The sequence below is a fragment of the Euleptes europaea genome, chromosome 6 (genome assembly GCF_029931775.1).
Source record: "Euleptes europaea isolate rEulEur1 chromosome 6, rEulEur1.hap1, whole genome shotgun sequence".
NCBI lineage: Eukaryota > Metazoa > Chordata > Lepidosauria > Squamata > Sphaerodactylidae > Euleptes > Euleptes europaea.
In genome coordinates this window covers 52,607,494-52,627,526 of record NC_079317.1, presented here as the reverse complement: position 1 = coordinate 52,627,526, position 20,033 = coordinate 52,607,494, and the positions used below count along the sequence as shown (strand labels likewise).

Genomic DNA, 20,033 nt, shown 5'->3' with positions numbered 1-20,033 from the left:
TAGGCTACTCAGTAATGTTTTATTTTAAAAATATATATATATTATTGTATTGCTTTACTTTGTGAGGGGTCTTGAGCATATATATTTTCTAAATAAATGAAATACACTTTTCAGCATTGCTCAAGTAATGAGGAGCAAGACAAAAAGAATTCTTCTGCATCCTTGACTATGCCTCTGAAGTTACTTTCCACAGGAAAGGAAGTGAATGTAGTTCTTCCTGTGTCAGTGGTAAGCAGTTCAATCACAGACTCCTTAGTGGCATTTATCTGTCCCAATTATTTATACTAGGATGAATCTCAAAAGAGCAACTTTAGTGATGTAAACAAGTAATCTTTTTGTGTCCGCACTGTTTCCCCTCCGTTTGGGATCAGATACAGTTTTCAAATGTTTTATCTTCATATTTTGTTCAACCACTTATATGATGATGTATTCCTTTTCTCCGTTTCTCAGACTTCCCCTGAGGTGAGGACATGCTGGAGATACAGTCATGTCTCCGCCCACCGTACAGCCCATATCCCATAGCCATTTTCCAGCGTCAATTTAAAAAAATGCATTGGGACTAACAAAGCAACATAGGAGTGTTTGAATAACCCTCCACATTGACTTGCGTGGGGTGGCTCTCAGCTCATGATGGAAGAAGAGTGAGGCTGGCGGGAGGCAGGTGCCAAAGTCCCAGAGTGCCCGTCTGAGCCCTGGCTGGGCTTGCAGTGTTGAGTGGGCGGGCAGGTAGGAGGCCGGTAGGAGGCGGCCACCAAAGCCCTGGATCACCTGGCTGAGCCCTGGCTGGGCTTGTGGCATTGAGTGGGCTCGTGCCCTCTGAGGTGGAGGCTTTCACAAGAGGGCGAGCATTCCATTGTGGAGGAAAAGCTATTTGTAAAAGTTAAAGATGATGTGTGTCACGAATCACCCCATGTGAATGTGATACTTGGTGGCTCTGATTGGTGAGAAAGGCAGCGTAAAAATGTAGTAAATAAAATAAACACTTGAAGTTATCCATCTGTTAAATGAAAATGACTGTGAATCTTTTAGAAAAAAATAGTTGTTAGGTAATTCAAGCCATTGCAACTCATTTTCTTCTGAGGAAAATAGCTGTGCCAATGGGGTAATTTCCATAAGAAAACATCTCCCCCATTGCCACAGCACCAGTCTGAATTGGGTTCCCCAAACAGATGCTATTAGTCATTTTTTTTTAAATGTAGGACATTTTATCATGTCTAATTTGGTCCTTAGGGTAAAATTTATTTATTTATTTTTAAATCAGGGAAGGTCACCATGAAGTGAAAATTCTTTGTAATTTGTAGGGGTGGTGTGTGTGTTTACATTGTTCTTTTAAATGTGCCCTCCCATTGTAATATGGAGAGAAAACCACAGAAAAGGCATCATTAGTTTTCAGGAGGATTTCATGTTGATCTGTTTCACTATCTGTGGTATATTTGTTAAAACCAAGAAAGTTTCACATTGTGGCATTTTCAATTACAAATGTATCTGGTAACTTTCCTAAGGTAGATGAATCCTATGATTTGTGAGGGTCTTAAGTACTGATTTGTTTAAATTCTTCATTTTCAGGATTCTGATCTGGAACTGAAGTTACGCACAAAGGCTTGGTAAAGTATTGCTGTTCTGAAAAAAAAAGTGAATTTATAAGTATGGCAGACCATCTGTAGTTTTCCTGGAGTATCCTAGTTGCAAAACACAAGGCAACATGCTTATCATTTACTAAAGGGTTCAGATTCTTGGCTGGCTGCCATAGTTCCTTTTGAGACTTGGAGGAGACGTTTTCATCCTAGACATGTGCCAAGACAGGGTGTAGCAGGGACTTCTAGAATCACTATTGCATGGCATTCCAGTGTTCAGGGAGACAGTGCAGAGGGCTCCATGTTGATCTCTTTGATCTCATCCAGTGTATCCTATCCAGGGAGGTGGGTGGAGACTGGAAAATTATCCTATTGCTGGAAGGAATTTATGTAATGGGAACAACTGCCTCATGAGTTTGTTGAAGTCATTTAATTTGACTTTAGGTAGGTACAATTTCCTTTTCCTAGAACAAGAGAGACAATGGAAGTTCTCCCAGTTCAGACGTTACTGATGATTAGGATGATATTCTTTATTTCTATTTCATTCATCATCATATATTCTAATAGTGAAGTGTTGCCCCCTTCTGAAGATATCATGTATTCAATTAGCAAAGTATTGCCCTCTTCTGAGGATGCTCAAATCCAGAGATTGGAATGCTGAATAGACAAGACAGATCTTTCAAGAAGCCTGAAAAATTGCCTCAGGTTTTCAGAAAAAAACAGAAATCTAAAAATAACTTAAAAACAAAACAAACTTTGGAGGTTTTTTTAAAAACAAAACAAAACCCAATGATAAAAACAGTGCCAGTAGCTTTAACAAATAGATGCCATCTGTGGCTGCTGTTGAGCAACCACAACAGTTGGCCAGCACTCCAGGCTTGTTTTCTGCTTGTTTTCTGTCAGTAAAAGGTGAGTGAAGGAGCAGGGCTCTTTCCAGGGCTGTTTTGGACTTTGAGACAGAACTCATAGGGGACAGGCCTGACAGCAACCACCGGGCAACTTGATACCATCCAAATTGCACTACTCATCCAGGCCTGGCTGCTTGCTACTATTCAACAGCAATCAGCCCATGTAAACCAGTGCTGTGTAGTGGTTAGAGTTTCAGACTGGGACTTCGAATCCTTCCAGTGTCTATTTTGTTATATATATTGTAGCTCAGAAAACCTTGATATGCGGTTGGGATTTAACCTATGTGAAGAGGAAAAGTCTTTTCTGCACAAACGGAAACAAGTTGTGGCTGATGCTCTGAAAAGCATCCTCCAGCTGAAAGAAGATCTGTTGGATCACGAGGTATGCAGGGCAGTATGTGGGATCCAGAGCAGACAGGAAAATGATGCATATGTCCAAGTGAAAACAACAGCGTATATATGATCCATGTTAGGGATGAGGTTTTCCCCCAAAAAAACATCCATACTTTTTGTGGGCCCTGACCTGGATGACCCAGGCTAGTCAGATCTTGTTAGATTTTGGAAGCTTAGCAGGGCCAGCCTTGGTTAGTACTTGGATGGGATACCACCAAGGAATCCCAAGGTCGCTATGCAGAGGAAGGTAATGGCAAACCACTAGGGTTGCCAACCTCCAGATGGTAGCTGGAGATCTCCTTCTATTACAACTGTTCTCCAGGCAACAGTTCACCTGGAGAAAATGGCTGCTTTGGAAGGTGGGCTCAATGGCATTATACCCCATTGAGGTCCCTCCCCTCACCAAACCCCATCCTCCTCAGCCTCCACCCCCAGAATCTCCATATATTTCCCAACCTGGAGATGGCAACCATACAAACCACCTCTGAATGTCTCTTGCCTTGAAAACCCTACTGGGTGTCCATAAATTGGTTGTGACTTGATGGCACGTTACACGCACACACACATGCAATTTTTCTGGTGGTGTTGCATGCGGGGGGAAACATTTTTGCATTCTTTTGGTTCTGTCTTTAAAGTTTCTTTTATAGTTGTTTTAAAGATATTTCTGTGTAGTGTTTGTTTTTGCGGGAATGGTTTTGTGGAGTGGTGAGGTGTTCTTGTTGGTTTTAAAAGGTTTAGTTGTTGTAACTTACGTCAGGTTTCTTGTCAAGTTTTAATAACAGGCAATACTTCTTCATGGAGGGAAAGAGGTTCGTGGAGTGGCTGTGCAGCAGCCAGCCAGCCAAGAAGAGTCTCTCCACGACTTTTTTCATCGATTTTGGCCCTAAAGTGCTTCAGTTTATTGCCTGATCTCCACATGTATTTTTGTGCCTTTAATTTTTGCATCTCTTTTTCTGTCCCCCCACCCCCATTTTTTTATGGTTCTTGGTTCTTTTGAGGCCACATTACCCTGATCTTTTTCTGGAAGCCAATTTTGAGTTGCTTTTTCCCTTGTGCATAATGTTTCTGTCCTCATTGTCAAGCCACACCCTCTCTTGCGCCCTTAACCTGAAGATGAGCTTTTTTAAGGCACTAAAATATTGATCAATTGATATACCATTGTATTGATAGTTACTTAGGTAGTCTGAATTCCCAGCTTTCATTTTAAAAGTAAGTCTCTAGCTCCTTCCCTTGTGGAGATGTGCCTTTTTTCTTATATCTCCATGAGGGAAGAAACTAGAGACTTACTTAAAAAAAAAAGTTGGGAATTCGGAGGATCTGCTTGACCTGTCATTACAATGGTATATCAATACATAGATATATACATAGATATTTTACATAGATTAAATATGCAGCCATAATGTCAATATATTGTTGTAAGCATGCAGAAAAATATAAAAAGGGTGTGTGTGCTGTGACTCCATCTCCCTTCAAAATTAAGGCATGTGCAGAAGAAAATAAACTGACTCCTCAGTTGTGAAATGCAGAGGGAGGGTAGATGTGCAGAAGAACCTTGCCCATACCAATTCCAATGCTTGTCAATCAACTGCCAAGAAAATCAGGAGTAAGTCGAGCGTGCCGAAAAGCCCTACAGATAATGGTTACCTTAGCTGAAAAGATATCCTTGATAATGTTTATCATTGATAAATAATAAAGTTTATACATACACTTTACACACACATCTGTATTTCAAACAGGTTCCAGTGGTGGCAGTCATGGCAACTGGAAGTGGATGCAGATCAATGGTGTCTCTTTATGGGCAGCTCTCAGGTCTGCAGAAACTTAATATTCTGGACTGTATAACGTATATCAGCAGCACTTCTGGCTCAGCTTGGTGAGAGAATGGAAGAGGGAATATCAGAGTGTATAGAGGAGACTTAGAAAAAGTATTCACAATAAGTGTGTGAAATATATATCTGAAATATATCTATGAAGTATATAATATACTATACCAGGGTCCTTAACATGGTGCCCGAGTGTGCCATGGCATGCACCAGCACCTTTCCTAGTGCACTCCAAGTATTTTTAGAAAGTTTGCAGGGCCAGGCTTTTGCCAAGCAAGGCTTCTGATTGGCCAATAGAAATATGATTCGCTATGCAGGTTTTTTAAAATGTGGCTTTGGTAGCAGCTGCCACCACGGCACAAAAATCTTCACTGTGTGGCTGACAGTAAGCTGTGGCAGCCATTTATGGCTGGATCTGTCTCCTGTGGCAGCCGTTTTGTTGTTGCCATTTTGTGGTTGTTCACCATGCTGTATTAGAATTCCAAATGTGCGTGCAGGCTCAAAAAGGTTGGGGAGTCCAGTACTATGCTATGAAGTATCTTATGCCCATGCAGTCCACATTTCCTGAGAAAATGTTCAGAAGCACTGAATTTCCCATTCAAATACATGTAAAATAACCTATCATATGCAATAATGTTCCATATTGATATATTAATGTCCCATATTATAGTCCCTTCAGAGACAATTTAGACACAACACAGAAGTAGAGAAAAGAGAAACAAATACATCTGCTTTCCAGCCCCTGCCAACCTCGCAGAAGGATTCTTTCATTTGATCTGAATCGAATGGCCATTTTACAGCCGAAGCAGAGAAAGGTCCAGACACCCCCCCCCCACCAATTTGTTTTGGTAGTCTTGCACTTGAAAAAAAAAAAAAAAAGGCTTTCATGCCAAGAACACTGACTCACACTTGCTGTGAAACTGACTAAATAAGTAGCCTCATGGGGAGGGCGGCAAACCAGCCCAGCTCTGTTCCATCCTGAAACTGACCAAAAGCAACTGCATAGGTCATTTGTGATTATTTCAGCTCTCTCAGCTGTTAGACCTGAAATTGACCCACACTTGCTATAAAACTGACTAAGCAGCCTCATGGTATCTCTCGCTAGTGCACGCACAAATGGCTTCTAGGAGAGGGGTTGGATGAGTGGAACAGACACTTGGGAGGGAGAAGCGACGATGGGCGTGGGGAGAAAAACCTAAAGTGACAAGTATGCACAGGACTGGCTTTCAATTTGGGATCGAGGAAGACTTTAAACTTGGGATAAAACAGCATCCTAAAAATGCAGGGAAAACGGAAGGGGAGAGCAAGGTGACTTCTGAAGGTCAGGAAATGCATGCATAATCAAAATGAAGCCCCAAAGTAGTTGTGTGTGTGTGTGACTGTGACAGGAACAACCCATGCATAAAAGTCCTCTGTTTCTGGTATAAACTGACTGAGTTGTTACCTGGGTCTCCTGGGTAAGATCCACGAGTTTCACTTCACATGTAACAGCACTAGCATGGAAAGCAGAAGAATGACTCATCCATGCCTTGTAAATCAGCTCTTGGCAAAACTGATATGGATGAATGGTTTGTTTGTGTATGTGTGTGTGCGCGCGAGTGAAAGAAACTGAGTGACAGAGACAGAAAGTATATTGCCTCTAACAATATTTGTTTTTTTATGCTATTTTGTTTAGGACTGTGTCAAATTTATATGAAGACTCTAATTGGTCCCAGAAGGATCTGGCAAGGCCAATCCATGAGGCTAAGAAGCACGTGACAAAAAACAAGATTAGCACTTTTTCTCTGGAGCATCTGATTCACTATCAAACAGAGCTGAGCCATAGGGCTGAACAGGGCATCTCTACTTCTTTCAGTGATCTGTGGGCAGTTGCTCTTGAGAATGTCTTGCATGATAAGGTACGCAACTCCTTGGACATTTTTAGTTGGTGGTACTATAATAGAGATGAATAAGGATGGCTTCACATGGACACATGAAGGCTGCTTTGGCTGGTGTGTTAAATGGATAAATGTGAATGAAAGCATCCTCTACTGCTGAGAGTTTAGCCTCTACACCATTCAAGTCTAGTCATTATCTAGAGATGAAAAGTACCCGCACCTTTCCATAAGACGCACCTAGTTTTTAGAGGAGAAAAACAAGAAAAAATCTTGTTTTCCTCCTCTAAAAACTTGTCTTATGGAATGAATGCCGGCTGGGCGCGTGCGCGTTGGAACGGCACGAGCTGGCGTTCCCCGCTCCAATGGCCAGCTGGGAGGCGGGCGGGGCTGCACAGAGCGAGCCGGCGCACGTGCCCAGCTGGCTCTGTGCGGCCCCGCCTGCCTCCCAGCTGGCCATCGGGGCGCGGAACACCGGCTCACACTGTCCCGATGCGTATGCGCCCAGCCGGCTCTGTGTGCCCCACCCGCCTCCCAGCTGGCAGGGCGCTCAGAACCGGCTGGGCACGTGCGTGTCTGGAAGGCGCGAGCCGGTGTTCCCCACCCCGATGGCCAGCTGGGAGGTGGGCGGGCGCACAGAGCTGTCGGGACGGCACGAGCCGGCATTCCCTGTCCTGACGACCAGCTGGGAGGCGGGCGGGGCTGCACAGAGCCAGCTGGGCACGTGCGCCAGCTCGCTCTGTGCGGCCTCGCCCGCCTCCCAGCTGGCCGTCGGGGCGGGGAACGCTGGCTCACGCCGTCCCGACACGCATGTGCCCAGCCGGCATTTGCTCCATAAGACACATGGACATTTCCCCTCACTTTTGAGGAGGAAAAAAGTGCGTCTTATGGAGCGAAAAATACGGTATATCACACTGAGATCCAAGTTTTTGCTTTCTGTGTTGTTGGGTTTTTTTTTTGCATCACTGATTTGTTGTTCCTCTTTAGGTGAATGATTTTAAACTCTCTGATCAGCAGCAGGCTGTGAATGAAGGGCAGAATCCCTTACCCCTCTATTTAGCCCTTAATGTGAAAGAAAACCACATTTCTGCCTTTGATTTTAAAGGTAATTCTTAAAGATATATTGAACAATATTATTGCAGTAGCAAGCTGAGGACAACATTGGCGTTCGTATTTTGAGATCCATGAGTAGAGTAAAAGGAGATAGCAGTTCCCCTGAAACTGAGTTGCTGAGGGTCAGTGGAACTTTCATACACAGTATAGGGAGGAAATAAGGGATCTGCTGTGGTAAGGTGGAATTGGTGAAAATTGATGGAAGTGACCTTGTGTTGTCAAGACCATATGATACTAGCCATTGTGTAGTTTGGAAGTAACTGAAACTGCAGATTAGCTGATTTTCAATGAGCCTGCGTGGTTCCATAGCCAAAGTCTAGGGCTGGTATGCAAAGGAGCCATGGTGTGAGTAAAGGAAGTGTGAGTGCACAGCTGGGGGTCATTTATAGATTTCACTGCAGTAGCTGTCTCAAGTAAAATGGCAATTCACTTTCTCAGACTGGCCTACATTGTAGTTGTTTGTTGGGATTAAAACCAAATATGGAAAACAGGAAGACCCAACATGAGATAGATTAACTCTATGGGGTTTTCTTCACGGAGATTTGCTGCTGCTTCGACGCTCTTTTGCGTCGGTGGCAAAATTCGGTTATTCACTGCAGATGCGTGTCTTCCTTCACTGGCCCAAATACCCCGTGTTAAAGTCGAGGCAACCCACACCGCTTTTGAAACGACCTTTCCTGCAGGCGCGTGTTTTGTTTCACGGGAACCTATGAAGAAATCTTTGGTGCGATACAGGAGACCATGCCCATCGCTCAAACACACCACTCCCACAATTCCTGTGATTGGCTTGTTACGCTTCGTCGTCACTGCTTTCTGATTGGGTGCTTATTTAAATACAACAAACTAACTTCACTTGCGGTAGCGTCTACAGCCACAAGGTGTCTCCACTACACCAGTCAGTTTATGAAACACCCGCGCGACCGCCACATTTTGGATTCCAGAGAGGTTTGTTTCACTGCATGGAGAATGGCATGGACAGGTTACTTGTATCAGCTCAATGATACGTGCCGATTAAACTAGCCGGTTTTCCTTCTCTAATTCAACCCAAAAAGCAGTCACGTCATGTATCTGAGTGGGTCGTTCAACACGTTCCTAGCACCCCCACCCCCTTAGAGTGAAAGTGTTTGCTGTACTAAGTCTGTAGCACGTCGGAGCATATAAACACACAAGCGGGGAGTGCCTCATGTTTAGCATCGCGAAGTAGGGAATGTTGTCCGCCCTAGCAGAGATTTGATGCTTGCCCTGCCTCCTAATTTCAAAGAACGGTGGTCGTCGCACAAGCACTGTCATACAGCACCATCTAATGGTAAATTGTAGTATTGCGGCATGAAAAATTAGGAGGGCGTGCTTAAGGGCAACAGACGACGTGATTGACGGTGGAGCATAGTCTGAAGCGGCGCGGACCGGCGCGCAGTTTCTGTAGTGAAGAATCAAAAACACCCGTGGTAGGGATAAGAGCGAGCTACAATGAAGAAGGTTTTTAAGTCGGCTTATTGTCAGAATCGGCTTGAATCAGCACCGAAACCTACCGTGAAGAATGCCCCTATAAAGGAAGCCACGGCCCTCAGATTGCAAGACCTGAGCAAGGCTGTTAACGATAGGATGTTTTGGAGGATATTGATTCATAGGGTTGCCATGTGTTGGAAGCAACTTGACGGCACTTAACACACACACACACACACACACACACACACACACACACACGCCGCTGCAAGTTCCGTGGAAGAAGGGTGGGATGGATATGAGTATGATAAAGTACAAATGTAAAATAGTGGCTTGTATCCAATGGCTGTTTTCCACCGCCAGCAGAGGAGGGCCATTCATATTGACTTCCCCCTTCCAATGCAAATCACTACATTGTGCTCAGCACAGGGTTTCAAGGGGTGCTGTAGGCTGCAATAGAAGGGGAAGACAGGAAAGTCCTGCTCTGCAAGTTCAGCTCCACTCAAGACCAGGATATTTTCCTGTGATTCTGAATACAGGATTATGATGATTATGTTGCCATGCTAGTTTTCATAATTATAATACCAAAGTGTATTCATTGCTTGTTCACAGAATGGTGTGAATTTTCCCCTTATGAAATTGGTTTTCTGAAATATGGTGCATTCATTCACTCAGAAGATTTTGGAAGTGAATTCTTCATGGGAAGGCTAATGAAGAAAAACCCAGAGTCTCGGATTTGTTTTTTAGAAGGTAATGGTCTTAAATATATACTGCTGTACAGGACATTTTCTCAAAAGCTGACAGGATAATTCTGCGTGGGTAGCCGTGTTAGTCTGTCTGCAGTAGTAGAAAAGGGCAAGAGTCCAGTAGCACCTTAAAGACTAACAAAAATATTTTCTGGTAGGGTATGAGCTTTCGTGAGCCACAGCTCACTTCTTCAGATTCTTCAGATATCTGAAGAAGTGAGCTGTGGCTCACGAAAGCTCATACCCTACCAGAAAATATTTTTGTTAGTCTTTAAGGTGCTACTGGACTCTTGCCCTTTTCTACTAGGATAATTCTGGGCACAGTTACTGTGGTCTAAGCCAAGTGAAATTAATGGGCTTAGAGTGGGAAACTGAACGGAATTGTAAGGAATTACAACGGAATTGTAAGGGTCCAACTATACATTACATGGGACACAAGTCTCATTGGGGGCTCCCCAACCAGACTCACATCACATGTACATTGGGGGGGACTAACTTAAAAAAATTCTCCATCTTTCAGTGCAGTTCATTGCAAGGGGGTGGGAAGGATTGGAGGGAGTTCTTCCTGTACACCTGCTCTGTTTACCCAAGTAGAAACATTCATGGGGGAGGGCTCTGTATACCCCATTCTCAGACTCAATGTGTCCTAGAATGATGTGACCGAGGAAATGTAAAAGGCCATGCAGGCCTCCCACAATAGTTTCTGCTAGGGGAAGTGGTACAGGAGTGAAGGCAGAAGCTCCTCCTTCCCTCTTGCAGTGCTCTGAATTCCAGTGAGCAATGGAGCAGTCCCCCAATGTGACTGGGAGTTGGGTCAGGGGTGCCCTGACCCGACTTGTTTCTTACATGTCACGTATAGTCGGCCCTAAGCTGTGCACTATAATACAAAGTACTAAGATCATCCATCAGTGTTATTTGTTAATGATTGGGATTTAAGGAAATGAAGTTTATTGCAAGAGATTCCAGCTGTGCAGTTTTTCATATTAAATAGACTAGCAATGTGAAAAGTACTCATATTATAGTTCTTAGCATATAAATTGCATATAAATTGGACATTCTTATTAATGCTTTGAGAGTTATATGGGTTGCCAGGAGTCAGCTGTGACTTGACGGCACTTTCCACCACCGTTAATGCTTAACTATTGTTTGGTAAATATAAGAAATATGATTAATAAATATGTATGAATAAATGGGTGGGCACTTATGACAACCACACAGCCATTATTGGCAGAGCAAGCACTATTATTTTTAAAAGGCACTGCAGATTCCAGTGTGTTTCATGTCATTGGCAGTATGGTAAAAATAATAACTAGTATTTCTTTAAATATGCTTGTCTTTGCAGCATTATGGAGCAATACTCTTGCTGTGAATTTGCTTGATGTCTGGAATAAACTGAGCAGTACAGATGAAGACTGGCACAAACTTATCCAAGGCAAAATGAGGAACATTGGTAGGAATTCTTTTATTTGCTTAAACACCAAGTGAACAGTATAGGAATGGTAGAAGGGGACAATTCCTGAGGGAATTGGTAGGGTACAATTCCTGGTAGAAGGGGACAATTCCTGAGGGAAGGAGTTCCACAGTTTTGGTGCCAAAACTGAGAAGGCTTTCTCTTGGGTTGTCACCTGTTGAACCTCAGAAGGGCCACAGAAGATGATTTTAGTGGTCAGTAGGTGCAACCATTTTGTAGTTGGCTCTGCTTCCTGTGGCAGCCATTTTGTAACTGTGCCCACCACACTGTGTCAGAATTCCAAAGCAGCCCTGCAAGCTCAAAAAAGTTGGAGACCCCTGGTGTAGATGAACCAAAACTGGAATGATGTGATCTCAACAACACACGCCACTGGGCATCCTGTACCAGCATTCTGTGCCAATTGAAGTTTCCAAACATTTTTGAAGGGCAGCTCCACACAAAGAAGATTATAGTAAACAAGATGTAACCAGGGCATGCATCATAGGGGCCAGGTCTTTTCTGTGATGGAAAGGCTGCAGCTGGCTAATTAGTTGAAGATGGTAAAAGGAAGTTCTGTCATGACCCCCACTTGCTCATCGAGCAATAGGCCTGGGTCTAGCAGTATCCTACAAGCTATGTACCTGGTCCTTCAGCGGAGTGTAACCCCTCCCAGAAGAGGGGACACATTAAATCCTCCCACTCACCAGTAGCACTTCGATTTTGTAAGGATTAAGCTTGAGTTTATTAGCCTTCACCTACCTGAAAATTGCCTCTAGGCACTAGTTCAGAGTTTTTACTGTCTCCCTGGGTGATGTTGGAAGTATGAGATAGAGTTGAGCATTATCCACATTGGTGATAGCCCAGTCAAAATCTGTGGATGGTCTCTTCCTGCAGTTTCATGTAGATGTTAAAGAGCCTGGGGGGCAAAATGGAACTCTGTGGCAGGGCAATGGCCAAGGAACCAAGCAGTGCCCTCCAGCACCACCTTCTGAAACCTGCTTCCTAGATAGGACTGATTCAATGGCAAAATGGTGCTTCATAGTCCCAACTCCAAGAGGCAATCCAGAAGGATATTGTGGTTGATGGTATGGAAAGCTGCTGAGAGTTCCTGGAGAGTCAACAGAGTTGTATTCCCTCTGTCCATCTCCTGGTACAAGTAGTTCTCCAGGGTGACTAAGGCTGTTTTAGTCCTATGTTCAGGCCTGAAGCCAGACTTGAAAGGATGCAGATAGTTAACTTCACCCAGGAAATTGAGTTGTCCAAAGTTGACCTAAAGTTATTTGTTTGTGAGCACATTGTCTTGACATTCATTCCATCTATTTAGCAATAGTGTTTTAAATTATTTATTTCTTTTTAAATGCATCTACCCCACTTTTCTCCCACCAAGTAGGACCCAAGGCAGCTTACAATAAAAATTACACCCACTGTACATGATAGCACAACAAAAATGACAATGAAACTCTTACATTTAACAGGCAGAGCAGGTCACAGTCCTTTCCTCTGTCAGAGGTTCTTACCTCTCAACTGTGAAGTTTGGAGCTGAGCAACTGGTTCCACAGGCCTGGTTGTAGCACTCTTCCCCTCCCAGCAAAAGAATCCTTTAGGCTGAAGTTTTATAGTTCCTCAGGTGCATGGAAGGGTGGGGCTAAGTATCTGATCTTCAACCATTGCTGAAGCAGGCTCTCTCTCCTCTGGATAAGTGGATTATCATTTATTTTCTTATATTCCTAGAAGACTACTATGGCATAATGTAGCAACAAGGAATGCCTTTTTTCTTTTTCACAGAGAGAGGTTATGTTCCACCTCAGAACTCCACTTACTTGGAGACCTCTTGGATGTGCCCTGATGGGATGCTGTCTAAGATTATAAGGGAAGTTTTAACTGATCGTCCATTGCATCATCATGCCCATAATTTTCTCAAGGGTTTCCATCTGCATAAAGATTACTACCAAGACAGCCAGTTCTCGATGTGGAAAGGTAATTGCAGCTTTTTTTCATCTTTCCAACAGGTACTCTCTCATTGGCTAGATTTGAGACCAGCAGCATCTTAGAGTGCTGCTGGACTCAAATCTAATCTTTTTACAACCCTCTGAAACTCTCTCACTGGCTGTTCATGAAATTTTCCTTTCTTTCCCATTCTTATGATTCTGAGCTGAACTAAATGTGATGACAAACTTGTGGCCACCACAAATTCACCTTTGCCATTTTGCAGTGATTTTAATATGCTATGAGGCTCCAATCTGGTGCTGGGGAATCAGAAGGGAAAGGAAAGGAGATAAGATGTATGACTAAAGAAATAGAAAAAAGAAATGAAAATGAATTAAAGAAAGACAAAATTAGAATTCTTTCTTTTTTCTTTTTCTTTAATATCAATGAATTATAGAAAGAAATAATTAGAGAAAGAATTAAAGACACAGAGAAGAAAGAAAGAATTACAAAATTAAAGAAAAATTAAGGATGTGGAAAAAGAAAAAAAGAAAGAAAATTAATGAATTAAAGAAAGTAAGGATTAGATGAACAGAATTAAAGAAACTCACAGAAGGGAGGGAGGGAGGAAGGATTACAAAATTAAAGAAAGAAAAATTAAACAATAAAGAAAAACAAAAAAGAAAGAAAATTAATGAATTAATGAAAGAAAGAAAAGATTAGAGAAACAGCAAGAATTAAAGAAACACACAGAAGAAAGAAAAAAGAAAGAGAGGAGAACTCCGCAAACAAACAAGAGGGGCATGTGCCCTCGCACCCTGCACCCCCATAGGTGGTGTGCCAGATCATGCATCCCAGTTGCCCCACCCTCTTTTTCTGGGTCCCCTGCTGGAGGCCTTGGTGTGTGTGGAGCAGAGCATGTTAGGTGCGGCAGGTGTGAGAGCGAGCTGGACTGGTGGGCAGGCCGGCCAGGTGGTGATGCAATTACTTCCACCCTCTGCTGCCATCTCCACTCCATGCTGGGCTTGATGGTGAGATGCCAGCAGTGGCCAGGCAGGGGGGCTCCAGCAGCTGCCTTGCCTTGTCTGGTGCCCCCGCTGCCTGAGCCACCTCACCATCCCCGCCAGTCTGGCTTGGCACAGACACCTTGCCTCCTCACAGGGGCAGCTGCCTTCTTTCTTTCCTCACTGCTTATTCTGTTTGGATGGACAGGCTGGTAGTTGCACAGTGAGTGATTGGGGTGGAGGGGAGAAAAGAGACCTGGGAGCTCCATTCCAGCGGAAATGCACTGCCAAAGGAAGAGGCTGGGCTGGGAGGGAGAGCATTGGGGGGCACAGAAAGGAACCTGCTGGAACAGAGGGAGGAGGGCCAGAGGTTTTAAAGCCTGGGAGGGAAAACACGAAGTATGGTGCATGCAGCAGCCGGACAGGCAGCCGCAGCCTCTGACCTGGCTTCTGCTGCTCCCTCTCTGCATGCCCCCCAAGGCAGCTGTCCCCCTCATCCCCTCTAGGTCCACCCCTGGGGGTGAGTGTGGCCCTTTTGACTTTGCAGTCCCATGTAGCAGATGTGATTGTGATCATCGTAATGTGACACATGATGGTAATCCTCTCTCACTTTCCTTCAAAACTCTTATGAAATAACGATCTTTCTCTTTGTACACGTAGCTGTTTGCTACTTTCTTGCCTCCTCTTAGAATTTCCTTAAAACATCTTTGAAGAAAAAAAATTGAAGAAATTTTTTTGAAGAAAAAATAAATTGGAGAAATCAAACTACTGAATAGTGTAGGAGTAATAAACAAATTACATTTCAGACTGTCAACTAGACCAGTTCCCTAATAGACTTACTCCATCAGAAGATGATATATCATTGGTTGATGCTGCATATTTCATCAATACAAGTTGTCCCCCACTCTTGAGGAAGGAGAGGAAAGTGGATGTCATTTTATCATTTGATTACTCCCTGGATGCTCCTTTCCAGGTCAGTTTTTATCTGTGTCTGCAAAACATCTTTCTTTCCTTACAAAACTTTCATTTCCCTAAAAAAAAACCATTGAAGAGTTACAAGCACCTAAACATGGATCAACTTTTTAAAGTCTTCCTTTTTAATATTTGGGTAGAAGGTAAAGGTGCAGCAGTCCTATAGATGGCTGCAGTCAAAATCTGTGAGAAACAGATATAAATTCCTCAGGTTCTCAATTTTGAGCATGCAGGTCTCTGTGCTTATGGATCTACTAATGTAGGGATTCCTCTCAAAATTTCACTCAGTAGGTGAAGGAAGTAGGGTCTTGGTCATACTGGTAGCACTGGTTATGTTTAATTTTGGCACATCAATTTGCCATCCATACCTTTATATCAGATTAGATTATTTGTAACCCACAAAAGGAATCAGTGGCTATATCTAAAAAAGTGAATTTCAAAATAAGAAATTCCTCTCCCCATAACAACACTAGTTTCCAGGCACTATTGATCCAGGCACGATGCCTGGCTGCTTTCTGCCCTCTCTCTTATGGCTCTAACAAAGACAGTTGGAAGACATTATGTTGCAGGATAGCTCTCAGCTGCAGCTGGATCCAGGCATGATACCAGCATGTCTTGGGGTTCCTGCTCCCCCATTTGGCTCAATCATCTTACTATATAGTGGTTACACGATTTAGTATTTATTAGTATTTACCAGCAAGGAATAGCATTCCTTTTTCTTGAATAGTAATTTCTCAAACAATTCTCTTCCTTTTTATGCTATAGTCTATAGAGCAAATGGAAAAATACTGCATGGAGCAGGGAATTCCTTTTCCCAGGATTTCAGTGAGTGAGGAAGACAAGCAGAATCCAAGAGAATGTTACCTGTTCATTGATGATGAGAATAAAAAAGCTCCCATAGTGCTTCATTTCCCACTTGTGCTTGATAGTTTCCAGAACTTCAAAGAAACTGGTAAATTACCCTTTTAGATCTACATATTTTTGATTCAAAATCAATCATACATGTGCAGCATAGCTATAGGTAGGGGTGAGCAAGTCATTTAGCATCATGTACCACTTTGGATCTGATTGTTTTGATGCACAACTTGCACTCTGGACAAGAGGCTACTGTTGGGACAGAATATGGAGAAACAGAATGGTTTCCAGTTGGCAAAGTTGTCAGACAAGGATGTACCTATCTCTTCAATCTGTGTGCAGAACATATAATAAAGAAAGATGCATTCAGTTTAGATGAGGGTGGAATGAAAATTAGTGGAAAGAACATTAACAATTTGAGATATGCAGAAGACACCACATTGCTGGCAGAAAACAGTGAAGACCTGAAACGACTACTGCTGAAGGTTAAAGCAGAAAGTGCCAAATCAGGATTACAGCTAGGGGTGTGCATTTAGGTAAAACAGAGCTGAAAATATACCCGAAAAATACCTTATTGGTCTTTTTCCAATATATTTGGCTCTCGCAAATATTTGCATGGAATTTTCCAGGAAACTGAAAAAAATGTCCTGAAAAATCCTGGAAATATTTGGCCTTTACTGGGAGGATCAGGAGCCAGCATTTGCAGCTCCTGGGGACTGTTCCCCCCCTTTCCCTTCTTGTCTTGCCTTTGCTTTTGCATTCCAGGGGAGTTCAGTGGGCTGCTTCTGTCAGTTTCAGATTTCTTTGTCAGTTTCAGGAGGTTTTTTCCCCCTTCTTTTTCTTTGCAAGTGTTGCTTTTTGTTCCCTTCACCTTATTTCTGCTGTTGCTCACTCAGTGCTTGGATTTGTTCTTCTCTGGGTGCCCGTTAGCCCTGTTGAACTTGCACTGCCAGACTGGCTCTGGGATTCTGCTGGGCTTTCTGTACACTGTCATTGCTTTGGCTGGGCTTGCAAAAGTGCACCCCTTTCAGTTTCCACTCTGGTTTGACATTACTTTTATTGAGTTTGCACTGCCAGACTGGAACTGGGTTCTGCTGGGCATCCTGTACATTGTGATTGGTTCTTCTGGGCTTGCAAAAGTGCCTCCCCCCCACCTTGAGTTTCCACTACAGAGATTCTCTGGTTCAGTTTTAGTTCTGTTTGGCTTGGCACGTTGGCTTGTGGTTCTACTAGAATTGCTGGGTTCTGCAATGGTTCTGTTGGGCTTGTTGTGTTGGTTCTTCCATTGGAGGCATGGTTTGACCAGTGATGCTGCTTGCAGGCATGGCTTTTCCTTGGAAGCAGTCAGGATTTTTCTGACCTGACTGTCATTCTCTGTAGTCAGATGGCAACTGCAGGGAACTAATTTCCCAAGCACTGCAGGGACCCATTTCAAATTTGGACCATGGCACAGGGGGGAAAGGGGCTTTATCCTTTTCTATCATGCCATTGTCCCAACCCTAAATGGCCCTGCCGGGGCTCATTAAAAATGTTGCTTTTGGTTTGAGCCTTAAACCAAAGCAGAATAAATTGCAACTAAAACACCTTCATTGTTGGGAGAGACATAGTCCTGCTTAAAGGCCCTCCAGAAAAGTACGGCTTTTCTGATTCCCAGAAGGCCAGTAACAAGCAGTCCAACTGACTTTTCAGGGGGACAGAATTCCAGAGCTTAATAGCCACATCAGAGAAAGCTGTATAGTTAACCAATTTCATCTCATGTGGAAGTGGCATACGGAGAAAAAAAAGGTAAAGGTCCCCTGTGCAAGCACTGGGTCATTCCGGACCCATGGGGTGATGTCACATCCCGACGTTTCCTAGGCAGACTTTGTTTACGGGGTGGTTTGCCAGTGCCTTCCCCAGTCATCTTCCCTTTTCCCCCAGCAAGTTGGGTACTCATTTTACCGACCTCGGAAGGGTGGAAGGCTGAGTCAACCTTGAGCCAGCTACCTGAAACCAACTTGCTGTCCAAGGGCTATTGGGCTGAGAACTGAATATATGATTTACTACTACTCATCTTTAATAAACATATAACAATTTTATTATAAAAAAGAACAGTATTTTATTGGAAAACATTTTATATTGGAAAATTATGGCCACAACTAAAATTAATGGCAACAGTGTTATTGACGCATTGGCGAAGCATGGGAAGGCAGGATGGGGGCATCAGCCGGCCCGTTGCGAACTGATGCGGCCTGAACTCCCAGCGGTCCTGCTGGGAGTAGTAGAGGATGACGGTATGTGGGATACACATGGACTTGCGCCACTTGGTGTTCCCCCGTCACTCAGGTAGAGGCCAAACCTGCCGCCCCCTATGCGGCAACTCAACGCCTTGGCCTCCCCCAAAACCCCTTATTGGGGTCCTCCAGTTGGAGGAAGGGGCACTCAGGCCGCTTCCCCCCATCAAAACCCATCCAGCCCCATGCGCAAACCGGCTTAGTTGTGACAAATATAGCATAACATCAACACCTAAAGCCCTTAGGGAGGGAGGGTGGGCCAAAACCCAGCTTTGCCTCTGCGAGGGCTTAGCTAAACCTGTTGCTTCTAAATAAAATTTACCTGCTTCTGACCTGACCGTCTGAGCGAGTGGCTTTTTTGGAATAGCCCAGGGGGGCTGGAGAGCCTCACATTAAGCTGCAAGTGAATATTTGGAGACCAGTGCAAGGTTATAAACAAGTCTACAAAGCAGGTGCCAGCTCAGTGCTTTGGGAAAGGAAGAAAGGAATTGATAACAGCGTCTAAGGCAGAGCGGGGAAGCGAACATCAAAACAGAGACTTGGGCTTGCTCGTTAGCCGTTGCTTGCTAACAGTCAAGGACACGGGGGAGGGGAGGGAGTCACTGGGAGTGAGAACATCTCGGTAGAGGCCTGACTCACGTCACGAGCCTTCGTGCCAGACCTTTAGCCGCTTGTACGGACGAAACCGAAAGTAAGTCATGAAAGTACCTCACAGTAGCTCCATGTAGAGTACATTACAGTAGTCTAATCTTGTTGTTACTAAGGCACATGTAAAGGCACCAGGTCTGTCGTTTCCAAAAATTGTTGAAACCTGGAGAATGGTACTCCCAGCTACCTCTGCTACCTGTTTCTCAAGCATCAGGGCAGGATCCAAGAGCAATTCCAAGCCATGTATCTGTTATTATTACAATGTCAGTTTTGCCTTCTGAGAGTTTAACTGTCTGGATTTTGAAGAGGCAGAATAGAAATACCCTAAATAAATAAATAATCAAGCCTAACGACATGCCTTGCTTTTTTGATTCAAAGACAGGCTGTCAGCCTGGTGACCGCTCACTTGACTAGTCAACCATTAGAAATGGCTATAACAGAAAAAATTTACCTGGTAGGTCTCTGAAGGGCACATGAATAACTGTGTGTATACTCTTAGAGTTTTATCTCCTAAAATGACCTAATTGAAGTGTTTGGTTTTTTTGCAGGAGTGAAACGTAGCAAAACAGAGATGGACGAAGGTGCAGTCCCTCTTGCTGGCTGTCACTCACCGTACCGTTTGATGAATTTCACCTATACTAAGAAGGATTTTGACAAACTCCTGAAACTGGCTGAGTACAATGTCCAGAATAACAGAGACTGGATTCTTCAGGCTTTCTGCATGGCCATAGAACAGAAAAAATGTGGCAGGCAGCAAAGTCAATGTCCATCCACTTGACTGTTCACAAGCACTTTGTCGATCCCCTCTGCCATGGTATATCAGCAAGATCCTGGCTTCATCACTGATGGTGGCAGAGGAGGGTGTCAAGCCTGTGTAAAAAAAAACCTAAAAGAGCTGAAAGCTGCAACTCAAAACATGCTATCTAGAGGTTAAGTTGCACTAAATTCATTGAGACTTACTTCTGAATAAGCATACCTAGCATTTGTAGTATAAGATTTTTTTCCTTATCATGATTGGTTCTGTGACTGAA

General features: G+C 43.7%; 1 protein-coding gene across 1 annotated transcript in view; it reads left to right on the top strand.

The window, feature by feature from the left end:
- Positions 1-19,780, top strand: part of LOC130479495 (cytosolic phospholipase A2 delta-like) — a 35,507-nt gene extending 15,727 nt beyond the window's left edge. Inside the window, exons 9-21 of the mRNA XM_056851895.1 lie at positions 115-228; positions 451-502; positions 709-771; positions 2,734-2,864; positions 4,612-4,748; positions 6,374-6,596; positions 7,560-7,677; positions 9,741-9,878; positions 11,217-11,324; positions 13,110-13,301; positions 15,061-15,227; positions 15,992-16,178; positions 19,551-19,780. Coding sequence (XP_056707873.1) covers positions 115-228; positions 451-502; positions 709-771; positions 2,734-2,864; positions 4,612-4,748; positions 6,374-6,596; positions 7,560-7,677; positions 9,741-9,878; positions 11,217-11,324; positions 13,110-13,301; positions 15,061-15,227; positions 15,992-16,178; positions 19,551-19,780 — 1,860 coding nt within the window. The remainder of the gene's footprint in view (positions 1-114; positions 229-450; positions 503-708; positions 772-2,733; positions 2,865-4,611; positions 4,749-6,373; positions 6,597-7,559; positions 7,678-9,740; positions 9,879-11,216; positions 11,325-13,109; positions 13,302-15,060; positions 15,228-15,991; positions 16,179-19,550) is intronic.
- Positions 19,781-20,033: the final 253 nt, after the last annotated feature.